The 12,041-nt window shown below is 39.8% G+C and overlaps 1 protein-coding gene and 1 long non-coding RNA gene across 4 annotated transcripts; both read left to right on the top strand.

Annotated features, from left to right (window-relative positions):
* The first annotated feature begins 527 nt into the window (after positions 1 to 527).
* LOC121589899 lies at positions 528 to 1,600 on the top strand. 3 transcript variants are annotated; one of them, XR_006004358.1, is made up of 5 exons: positions 549 to 590; positions 785 to 917; positions 993 to 1,134; positions 1,233 to 1,400; positions 1,466 to 1,600. It is a non-coding gene; the product is annotated as an uncharacterized LOC121589899 (long non-coding RNA). The 3 variants fall into 3 exon arrangements; XR_006004359.1 differs by having other exon boundaries at positions 528 to 917; positions 993 to 1,093; XR_006004357.1 differs by having other exon boundaries at positions 528 to 917.
* Positions 1,601 to 6,376: 4,776 nt separating this feature from the next.
* On the top strand, positions 6,377 to 10,078 carry LOC121600264 (HMG-Y-related protein A). Its single transcript, XM_041928710.1, has 4 exons — positions 6,377 to 6,478; positions 6,556 to 6,924; positions 9,244 to 9,324; positions 9,451 to 10,078. The coding sequence occupies exons 1-4, from the start codon at positions 6,392 to 6,394 to the stop codon at positions 9,790 to 9,792; spliced, it is 879 nt and encodes a 292-aa protein (XP_041784644.1). The 5' UTR covers positions 6,377 to 6,391; the 3' UTR covers positions 9,793 to 10,078.
* Positions 10,079 to 12,041: the final 1,963 nt, after the last annotated feature.

The raw sequence follows: 12,041 nt of genomic DNA, 5'->3' as shown, positions 1-12,041 counted from the left end.
TCGCCTATCTGTCAGATTTTATAACATAATTGACAGCTCTAGTCATACGCAATTTTCGCGGTACCGCGATGATCTCGGTTCGTCTATTTCTAGCCTTATGCCTGGTTGCACGGTAACAAATGCAAATGCAGAACGCGCAAGGACCGTAATGATATCAGGTCAAGTTATAAGCCCGTTTTGACAGCTAGATGGAAGAAGAATCGACGAAGAAAACTGACAGTTAGTTTTCCGCGTTTGGGGAACGCTTCAAGTTCTCGAACGAAAATTTCCATTTTAAATCACGGGCTATGTTCTAATAAACTAAAATATTCACCCAAATTGATCTCCACCAAATACAGGCGGTCCCCGAGATACACGGTTATTGGGGACCGAAAACAGCCGAAAAATACCGCGTATCTCGAATTTCCGCGTAAGTCGAATCTTCTTTGACATATCGTTTATACGTCAGAGTTCAGGAGTTTGACAGATAAATGTAAACAAAATAATGTTGACATGGCGCAAAAGACTTTGATAACAAGTGTATTTTCTTGTTTTCTAATTCTCATTAACTTTATGTACCTTTGTGGACAATTTTGTTTAAATGTTGCAGGGTATAGTTCTATTGATGCAATTATTCAGTTTTAGCAGTGATATTGTTGTTGTATACTTGTTATAAAGTGCTTTTCGTGTTGGTATTATTGCTATTGCCGTTGGAGAAGTGGTTTCATATGCGATCTTATCGTTCGTTGTGATTAGGTCTGGACGGGAATACAAACAAACAAAAAAACATATTTGTGTCTTCCAGATTGATACACTAGACATGTGTATCCAGTGCGATATGATTCAACATAAGCCCGGACATCGCCCAATAGGAAATAAAATGGACGGATAGCTAAAAAGAGGCGAAGGCACTTCCGCAAAGCCACAACTAGAAGGGGGTATAACATCGATATCCTTACCGCCATATTAAGCATTGTGCCGTGTAACTAATTTGTTTTATTTCATATTCTTAGGTTATCTGTAACGAATGGTTCTGTAGGCAGTTGCTGGCCGATCTGAGGTTTATGCCCCACAACTTTCGGATCTTCCGAAAGCGCATCATTTACCTTGTCAGGTGTCTTACGTTATTTTATCTGAAGCGTTATGCCCTTAAATGTATTTGACTGTTTCTAAGTAACTGACATCTATTAATCAAAAGTGTTCACACAGTTCATTACATGACCTGTTTTGTTTTATTTTGGTACATTTTGCAGAACCATAGAAGAGTTAGGTTTGTGGATGGTTAATTTGTGGAATTTCTCGAACCACCTCGAACCAAATTGTATTGCTGTGCGGGTTACTAAAGGAAGCGATCGAATGTCATACAAAAATGACCATGGGATGTTGCATAGCAATACACATGAGCCATTAGTTACACATTGGTGAGTGACATTGTGATTTTTTTCATTCTTTCCTCCTCACATTTTTTTTGTTTAACCGTTTTCAGTTGCATACAATAAAAGTCTTGCCGGATGTGTAACTGCGGATTGGGGTTGTGCACTATAGTCGCACGATTATAAGATCGCTATGCTAATGGAAGTTGCTTGCCACTTTTTTCAATGTATGTAATTGACAGCGAATGTAACCCTGTTGCTTGTCAAATAGAAAATCGTATAAAATCGATCTTAATGGTTATAAAATTTGTAACATTTTTTCATATCGTTTTAAAGTAATCATCTTACAATATGATCATATGTTTGGTGATAGTGCATACGTACTTGTTTATCGGTGTAGAAGTCTTCCTTACACGGTACGATAAGGAGATTATCAAGAAGTAGCTTTTGAAAGATTTACCCTTTGATGTATTCGTGCTGATGGACAGCTTCTTCCTTATGTAGTTTACAACGGTTGCACTCGAAAATCGAAGGATTAAAGAAATGTTTAAGTGAGTTTTACTAATTAGTGACCCAGGGATTTTAAACAGCAATATTTTTAAAAGACTCATAAGACACAGTTAGCAGCTATGCTGTTCAAATTTAATTCAATGTATTTATTTTATTTTATTTTTTCAAATTTCAATAATTCATTGGTTGTACCATACTTATATTGTTTTACTTAATGAATATTTTTCTTAATGAAACTGTCCATAGTAAGTTGTTTTGTCGAGCTTATTTTGTCTTTATAAATTTGTTTATAAACAGCCATCTCATTGCGTATATTACGACTTACTTTTGAGAACCTCTCTTCGTTTTCGTCCATTTTTTCAATTTCAGCTAGGGCTTTCTCTATATAGCTGAAAGCTTCTGCCAGCTTGTTAGTCTTAAAGGATTTTTTATCTTTCTCCTCATCACTACTTTCTTCGTCATTCTCTAAATAATCTTCTAGAACTTCTAAAGTTTCTAATTTAATTAGCTCATCGTTTGACAACGGCTATGCCGCTTCTATGATAAGCTGCTTCATTTCATCTAAATTAACTTCTATTTCTAATAGGTTGGTCAACTCAACACATTCCTCGACCATATCATTACTTTGTGTTTCGAATGTGTCATCAAAATAAACAGGGATAATTTTTTTCCAGCAAGAACTCATTGTCTCTGTCTTTACTTCCTGCCACGCCTCTGTTATATGCTCTACAGCATTTAATATGTTAAATTGTTTCCAAAATTCAATTAAAGACAAATTTGTCTGATCTTCCATGCTTTGTATTGCATGCTTAAACACGCGACGCAGGTAATATGATTTGAACGTATAAATGATTCCTTGGTCCATTGGTTGTATTAAGGCTGTTGTTCTTGGTGGTAGAAAAATTACCTCTACGTTTGGGTCCATGTCATCTAGTTCAACTGGATGCCCAAGGGCGTTATCCAGTGATAGCACCACTTTGAATGGAATGTCTTTTTCTGCACAATATGCTTTTACTTCCGGTATAAAATATTCACTAAACCATTCGGTAAAAATTGAACGCGTCACCCATGCTTTGGAATTCCACTTCCAAACTACTGGAAGGCTATCCAAATTTATGTTTTTGAATGCTCGTGGTTTGCGACAACGATAGACTACGAGAGGCTTTAATTTCATGTCTCCAGCTAAATTTCCTCCTAACATAATAGTAAGTCTATCTTTGGCCACTTTGAATCCCGGCATTACTTCCGTCAGCTTACTAATGTAGCTGCGCACTGACATTTTCTTCCAAAACAATGAAGTTTCATCTACATTAAATATTTGTACCGGCAGATACCCTTTTTCAGATATAAGATTTGTAAAATTATCTGGGAAGCGGTATGCGGCTTCTTCATCTGCACTCGAAACTTCACCATAAATTTTAACATTGTGCAAATTTGCACGTTTCTTAAACCTTGCAAACCAGCCTTTACTAGCCTTAAATTCCTCGCGATCATTTGTTTCTTCTCCTTTTATATCATTATACAAAGATAATGCTTTTTCTTGAATGTTTTTTAGGCTTAAGTGTATGCGTTTTTGTGTTAAATCATTTATCCATATCAACAATAGTTTCTCAACTTCAACTATGCTATCCTCCCGAGCCCTTGTCATTATAGTAGATTCTAATGTTGCATTTTTAATTGTATCTTGCAACCGATCCTTTGATCTTATTATCGTTCTAATGGTTGATTCTGGTCGATTGGTGTCTCTGGCGATGTGGGCGTAACATTTTCCCCCTTCGTGCATTTTGATAATTTTGAGTTTTTCACTGAAGCTGATGGAACTTTTCTTGCGTTTGAATGCTTGTGACTTGTCTTGATTTTTAGATGCCATTTTGAAGAGAAAACTAAAAAAGTGAATAATGTTATTGAACAGACGACCATCATTAATACATTAATTTTAAAACAATATTACCTAAACCACAGACTTTATAAAGCAAAGGTATTCAGATCAAAATTTATCACACCGTGTGTTGTTTTTGCCGCGTATGTTTGTTTGGCGCGTTTTTTTTATTTTGACAGATAATGACAGCAGAAATAAACTGTGCACCATAAACGCACCATGCTGTCAAATTTCGTAAAACCGCGTATCTGCGAATCCGCGTATAAGAGGTACCGTGTATCTCGGGGACCGCCTGTATTGACCATGCAAAACGTAAACAATCCATCAATACATGTACAAGCGGAAAACCATCTGTCAAAATCGGAGCCCAGGGGGGGGGGATCGCCAAAACCGCTATAACTAGGGTAACTGTACCAGTTTTCGGCACGCTAGTGCAGCAGTTTCACAAAAACTGCTCACAAATAAACATTTTTTATTATTTTTCATGAAAGTGATGTTATTCTGGTTGATAAACTATCATAATATGTTACACTATTTTTTATTTGCCGGTTCAAAGCCCTTTTTCATAAATATTCGTAAAAATGCAAACATTGCTTTTGCTCCTATTTTCGGCAGTTTGTTCCTATTTTCGGCAGGTTGTGTTCCTATTTTCGGCAGCGCGAATACGGGTCAGAAAATGTTATTTTCTATGTAAATATGTACAAAAAAATGTTTAAAGCAATTTTACACTCTTACTTTCCTAATACTGATGTTAAAAAGCACTTTAATTAATAATTTTATGTTGCTTATTTTGGCCCGTTTTGACAGCCATTTTGATGCGACGTTTAAACAGAGCAGCCATTGACAGTTTGATGGTTATAGCGTACGGTGCGAATTGGCTTACAAATATTTATTTTTCTCTTAAGTTAGTGCATTGTTTGTCGTAAAATTGGTGATATTTGGTACAAGAAAGGTCATATTATGTGTCGATATACGCATTGTAGTGTTCTGATCAATTTTTAAAGAAATATTCAGCCAAATCCAAGGTGTGTTATTGTTCCGAGTTTCGGCAGGAGCCCACAACATTGAGCTGTCAAAAATGAACATTTACTGTGTACCTATTTTCGGCAGCATTTAAAATGAAAAATAACCTGTTTATCGTGATTTTAAAATTCCGAACAAGTTAGAATAAATTAAATAAGCATAAAATCTTTAATATACACCACTTTTTCATTGTTTTACTGTTCTGATTCTCTTAATCACAAAACCTGCCGAACCATTGGCTGACAGCAAAGCTGCCGAAAAAAAGCACAGTTTATTTGATATTTTGAAAAATACGTAATGAAATGGTGTGAAACTTCGTATGTGAATATCAAATAATTACACTTTCACTACAAAATTGTGTTTTGTGAAATTTTTTACCACATTTGTGCAGAATTTCACGTTTTTAGCTACCCTGCCGAAAATAGGTACACTGCCGAAAACTGGTACAGTTACCCTACACCTCATTATACATTCCACCTTGAGAACGCGGATTCGATTAGCATTGCCACAGGAGAGAAGCCAACCCTGTAATAATACACGACACATTTGGCTGCAACTGTCAAAAAGACGGCATCTACGACCGCCCAGTGTGCAATTCAATACAAAAGCTATGGATTTCGGCGCGTTTCCAAACCGCTTCCCTCGGATGTGTTAGTGCGCGAGCGTACGTTTCCGTCACAGTGTTGGTGTAACGCCGGTCAATTCATTCTTGCAGTCCGCTCTTTTCTTGCTTTCGTTCGCGTTTTCTAGCGTAGTGAAGGCATCTCCGTTGGTTTTCGTCGTCTGCTGTTCTCGCGCTTCAGTTCAACGATAGTGTGTGCCGCCAAAAAAGACTCCTATCGAAAAGTTGCTCATTCACAATTTTGATAGGTAAGTTTATAATTTACGGTGGCAGAAATTGGGATTGATTGCATTAGTATTGTCCAGTTTTCCACGGGTGTGGCGGGTGGAGCTCGCATCTCCATTTTCTTTTCATCTCTGGTGCGTTCTGTGACATGGATTAAGTTGTAATGGCCGTGTTCCGGGACTGTTGGGTGACTCGTCAAAATATGTGAACCCTAGCCACAATAATTTTAAACCCAAACCACACTCATCAAAGAGGAGGGCAACAGTTTTGAAGTGTGTATTGTATTATGTTCTATAGCATTCTTTTTAATACGATCTAAACATGAAGCTTTGGCTCGGTTGAGGATGGCGGCAAACCGTGGCGTCCCCCTAGAGGCGAAGCTATAAACGGGGGCTACGCTAATATGCGCTATTAGTTTTATGCCTACGATTTGTTGGTTAAGTAATCACACCATAGAAATGAGCACGAAATGAATGTTTAGATGAAGCATCTTTTAGCGTAATTGTTTTTCATAGATATTTGTTAGGAAGAATTTTTGTTTATTTTTATTCCGCCGACTTTGGTTTCATTTGTCGCGAATGGAATTTTCCCTCTTAATAATTAAACGCAGGAATTTGTGGTAGAGAAAATGGAGAAACAATACGCTTCCCCTATAACTACCACTACAGTTGAAATACGCTTACGCAGGCAATAAAACGATAGAAGGCAGAAATAACATCGCATAGCAATTCTAGATTCTAGTCTAGATAATTGATCTACATTTATTAAATCCTAGCATCCATGATCGGTTGTCATAGCATCTTTACTCAATTTACAAACAATTTACTTGTTGGTTTAGTAAAGAAAATTGCTGTGCTAAGAATATTTGTTAGTGTTTTAATACTTGTTTAAATAATTATAATGCTACCATGGACTAACAAAGCTTTTTTCTCGCGCATTTTTAGCATCAACAATACATCAACATGACCGAGGAAACGACCCCAGTGAAGAAGGGACGTGGACGCCCCAGAAAAAACGATGTGGCGGTAAAAGAGGCACCGGTGGAAAAAAAGAAGCCGCCACCACCGAAAGAAGCGGAGGAGCCCCTTGATGCGAGTGAGAATTCGGAATCGGAGGAAGAGCGTTCGGTGTCGCCGCCGCCCCGTAAAAAGGCACCGGTTGCCAAAAAACGCGAATCTGAGGCCCACTCCGAAGCGGACAAGGATGCAGCACCACCAGCGAAGCGAGGTCGCGGCCGCCCACCAAAGGCAAATAAGAAGCCGAAACCGGTGCCAGTGCCTGGTCGTGGCCGTGGTCGTCCAAAAAAGAATCCTTAGGCGAGGGATGGGCAATGATAATGTTACTCGTATTAATAATTATTGGACGAGCAAGGAAGAGAGGAGCGCAAGCTGACGATGCAGGGAGGATGAACGCTACCTTTCCTTCAATTATCACACGCACGAGTATCAGCAGTTAGTGTTATTGACCGTATTTTCCTATTCGATTCATTTCCATCAACAACTCACCACCAACCAGCGTTGTGCCTCTGTCAATGTATGTTACGTTTTCTCGCTTCCCCCGGACAGTTTTGGGGAAGGCCTAGAAAAAGCGTCACTAGTTTGGGCGTGCAAATAGCAAAAATGTTGCCGATAGCGGCGAAATTAATCACCAATTACACATGTGTGCTGCTCCACACTAAGAAAAGATAAATCTGTTAATTAGTTCATGGCACCGGGTGAGGAGCTGGATGGTAGAATATTGCGGGGAAAAACGTTTCGCTCTTACCGATGGACGGGAAATTCACCATTGTTTTTTTTTTTCTTTCATCATAGCTACTGTTGTGCTCACAAGTAATTGTTTTGTAGGGTAGAGACAAATGCGAGGGTGCGTGTTTATTGAAATATCCAGCGGAAAAAAACAAAAACACTAACAGCAGGGACACTCCACTATTGTTTCATTAAATTACCTTCCACATTGCGGAAGGTTCATCGAATATCGCTCGCCACGTCTCACCGTCGATTACACGTCCCCCTCACACTACATCTAGCAGCAGCAGCAGCAGCCTTTTTCGAGTAATCGACTTGTGAAATGTACAAATTGTAATGGAACAGATAGGCCATAAAATAAATCGATGAGCTCTCGAAATTAACCACCAACGGGTATGCTTTTTGTTTCCGTCAAGAGCCCTCGATGATTTCATTGCGTTAGGAAACTTAAGAAAACCGATCTATATCTAATTGTTCAATCGATCAATAATAAAGATGATGAAGCGTGTCTCACGAGAAGAACGCAAGTGTGAGAAGGATTGTTATCGTGTGTCCGGGAACAAGGGCCATTTTTTTAGACAATCATAATTATGTCGATTTGATGAGGGCAATTCTCATCCATACACCATCGCCAAACAAATCCATGCGTGTAATGTAACATTACTTTTTTTTTTACTTTTGAACCAGAACGTTTTGAGGCGGAATTTAAAACTAGGAAGGCGTAATTATTTAGAAAAACTTAAAAATTGCTCGTCTATCCAGATACATAGAAATGAAAACTTTAATCATAATCTTGATAAGTGAAATGAAAAAATCGAACCAAAATTATGGCCATGATGAGCTGATGATTCTCATTTTCCGAGGGCAAAGAAGGAAAATTCAAGCAGAAGAGAAAATACATAACATCAAACTTTGATACTCTCTCCGGAAATGGTACACCAATACAATCGAAGAGGGAACAAATACACATACTAGCACACACACATCCATGAAGAATACTAGAGGTACCGGCGAAGGATACTAGGATATGCGTGCGGCACGTTTTATGAGTGTATTGCACGATGAAAACTGTTTGTTTGGCGGGCGCGCTCGTGCGTGTGTGTGTGTGTGTGTGTGTGTGTGTGTGTGTGTGTGTGTGTGTGTGTGTGCGTGGCTGTGCTGTGATGTAGGCAGCATTGTTGTTTTCCATTGAGGCGAACTTGACCGCGTGAAAAGCGACGTGAAGGTGGAGGGTTTTTTAATGCTCCAAAGCCATACTATTCACTCACCGTTCGTGTGTAGGCGAGACTGTTGGTTGGTGGCGGCTGCTACGAATGTCGATTGCACATTTAGTGAAATAAAAACCAAAAATAGGTAAGCGAAAGGGAATGGTATTGTGTATTAAACAACAGGCTCGGCAGCGGAATTGACAATATTTGCCAAAAGGGCGCATATATATATTTGGAATACACGTTGCGGAGGTGAAATGAAAATCCGCGGCCGCCTATGATCGGGGGTTTCTTCTGTGCGGGAAGCTCTGTTCGTGTGCGCTTGCTGCCGTGTGTGCGCGCGCAAATGGGTTTGGGCAAGAGGGAAGCAAAAGAGCTTTTCACGCGAGGGCTTCTCGGTGAGCGCTCGGTGTGGATGCTGATGAGTAGTAGTAGTAGTGGGTGGAAAATGTATCAAAATTTGTTTGCTCATTCATAGATTTCCGATGCCCTTTTTCTGTGGTACGATTGTGCACCATAAAGCAGGAAGATAAGATAGTGCCAGCGAGGCTCTAGTGGTGGTTTTACCTTACGCGCGGGAGATTTCTGATTAATCTCATATTTTTTTGTTAAATTTATAAGAGTGAGCAAGAGGAGAGGAGACCTTCGTGGTACGGGATACGGTTTTAGCGAGAAATAGCTCAGGAAGGACGACACAATGTCTGATGCCGAGGTCGTTGAACCGAAGAAGGGTCGTGGACGCCCACCGAACCCTGACAAGGTAAGCATCGTGAAGAGTTGCAAAAAGTGTTGTGTCCTTTTGCTCTCCAATACCAAAGGAGTGCGTTGTTTAATAAATAAATTTACAATCCTGTTCTCCCATCCCTCCTTCCAATGCACCTTTCAGAACAGTGTGGCGCCGAAAAAGAGGGCCCGTGCCCCTTCGCCGAAGGAGTCAAAGCTGGCCGAGGAGCGCGAAAAGGAGAAAACCGTCGCGTCGGACGATGGCGAAGAACCGTCCCCGAAGCGGGGCCGTGGCAGACCGAAAGGAAGCACCAAGAAGTCTGCAAAAACGGCCAAGAAAGCTCCGGCAGCACCGGTCGGCCGAGGCCGGGGACGAGGTCGAAAGAAGCCGGTCAAAGAGGAATCCTCCGAAGAGGAGGATGACGACGATGACGACGAGGATGACGAGCCGGAGGATAGCGAGGGCAATGAGGAAAATTATGAAAACGAAGAGTCCGATTCGTAATTGCGTAAAGCATAACACTGCCAACTTTCCTTTCCTTTTTGCGTCCGATTGACGAGAGCGTTTAATTGTCCTGCTCGCCATTTTCGCGAACCATTTTCCGTATGCGCCCACATGTACCTCGTGCGGCCAATATAAAAGTATCGGGCGCGAATCCTTGGAGCGGAGCACATTTGGACGAAATTAAACCAAGATCGAGATATCCTTCCCAAACTAACTCAGCAGAACATTTGACGAATCCTGTTGAAATAAACTAAAATAAACAGCCACAACATGTGACCAAAAAGTCGTACGTATTGCATTGCGTTTGTTTAACAGTTGTCATTGCGTAGTGCCACGCGCAACGATAATGCCTTCAGAAACAAAGCGGTGTGTATTGGTGATTTTTGTGTGCATTCTCTCGGTTGGAGACTCCCGTTATCGCGTATTCAGCTTCTACTCGGCAACAGTTTAGAACACATTTATTGCAACGTAAAGCCCACGACGGGGCGCACATTCGAATACCTGCTGATGTGTTGTGTATTCAACTTCTTGTGTTATCTTTTACACTTCGCCAGGGATAACAAAATGCTGGTTGCAATGTTCTGTTTGAATATTAATGATTCTTCTTATCAGCGTGCAATTTTCATGAAGTGTGACGCACTTTATACACACTTTAAGATTGTTTTCATACCGTTGAAGAAATAGTTTTTACAATTAAAATATGCATGTGTCGTCTCGTCTCCCTTTCACGTTAATAGCATCATCAACGGACAGGCGTGTTTCATTAGAAAACAATTAGCGGCAGTATGTTTGAAACAAAGCATGGCTTGTATCAAATTGTACCATTTGCCCTTGAATTTGTCATTTTGTAAAACTGATATGTTTGTCTTAAGGGTATGTTTACCCGTAGAAAATCCACTAAATTTATTTCGATTGAACGAAATTTTTATATCTGAAAAGCAATTACTTTTTATTGCATAAAAATATTTTAATTTTCTAACTTCTATTACATATAAATGTGTGGTTAATTGCATCGAGTTTAATTAATAATTTAATATTTTTTTACATATATTTTCTAGTATCTCCAAACTTCAAGAGAAATCCTAACATAAAGGTTAAAGGTAAATGGGAAGCTTAGGAGACATCAACTTAAATATCTGGTTATGTTTGTGGGGAATGGATGCCGGTTCAATTCAAACAATATTCTCTTTACAGATAGTGCTGCCCTCTAGAAACGTTCTTATTCGCGTTGGACCAATCACAGACGCACAATTGGCATCGTGTACGCCCGTAAAGCGCATACTGACGGCAAAACGCATACGATATCAAGGTATATAAAGATACGGCCGAACGTTTTCTTTTTCCTCTTATATCGTTTTTTAAAGTCATGATAGTTCAGTTCCGCTGCTGGAGAGGCTGTTAACATACAAGTAACCTATAATGCATTCGTTTAGATCAAACGACTTGACGTTAGTTCTACGGAGCATATCGAGTTTGCAATTACCAAGGTGTATGTAAGATTATTTAATCTTACATCTTTATTGACTAATTTATATAATTTCGAAAAAATGAGTATTTGATAAAATGGAGTTTATTTCCAGTTTATTTGGTTCAATTATCACTCTGAGCGCTGACATTCTACACTGGCTTGTTGCGGAGAATACAGAACAATATAAAAGAGTGGATCGAGTGTTTCGTTGACTTCGGATCGTTCAGGTAGCTGTGGGTGTCAAATTCCATATATTTTCAGGAAACGCACGCACGCCCGCATCAGCGATTACCGTTGCCTCGCTCTCTTTCTAATCCTCAGAGATAATATCGCTTCTGCAATATGCGCTCTTTCTTTCTTCCCTCTGTAATACTTTCTGCTGATAGTTGCTGAGAGTACAATCCCAGATGGAAAAAAAACCGTGGATCGAAAACGACCCACGCAGCGCCCAGAGTGTTAAACCACAAAAAATGTTGCGATGCTAACCCTAAATGTGCAGACGAAAGTTTTTGCGCCAATGTGCCAAAATTCAACTTCTCTGTGTGTACAGTCTGTTCCCGAGTTGCGCTGTTCTCGACTTTCGTGGAATCGGAGATACGCAGTTTTCCAAAATTGGGAACCTTCACGATTCTAGTCAGTTTTTTGTATGGAGTTTGACAGTTGGAGGCTGAAATCATGTAAACACTCCATACAAAACCACACAAAAAACTAGCCTGTAATTTTCAGTTTAGATTATTCTAGCCTCAAAGCTAGAATTAGATTCGCGTACCTTCTCGAAAAC

Source organism: Anopheles merus, chromosome 2R (genome assembly GCF_017562075.2).
Source record: "Anopheles merus strain MAF chromosome 2R, AmerM5.1, whole genome shotgun sequence".
Classification (NCBI taxonomy): domain Eukaryota; kingdom Metazoa; phylum Arthropoda; class Insecta; order Diptera; family Culicidae; genus Anopheles; species Anopheles merus.
This window is presented reverse-complemented; position numbering and strand designations above follow the sequence as displayed.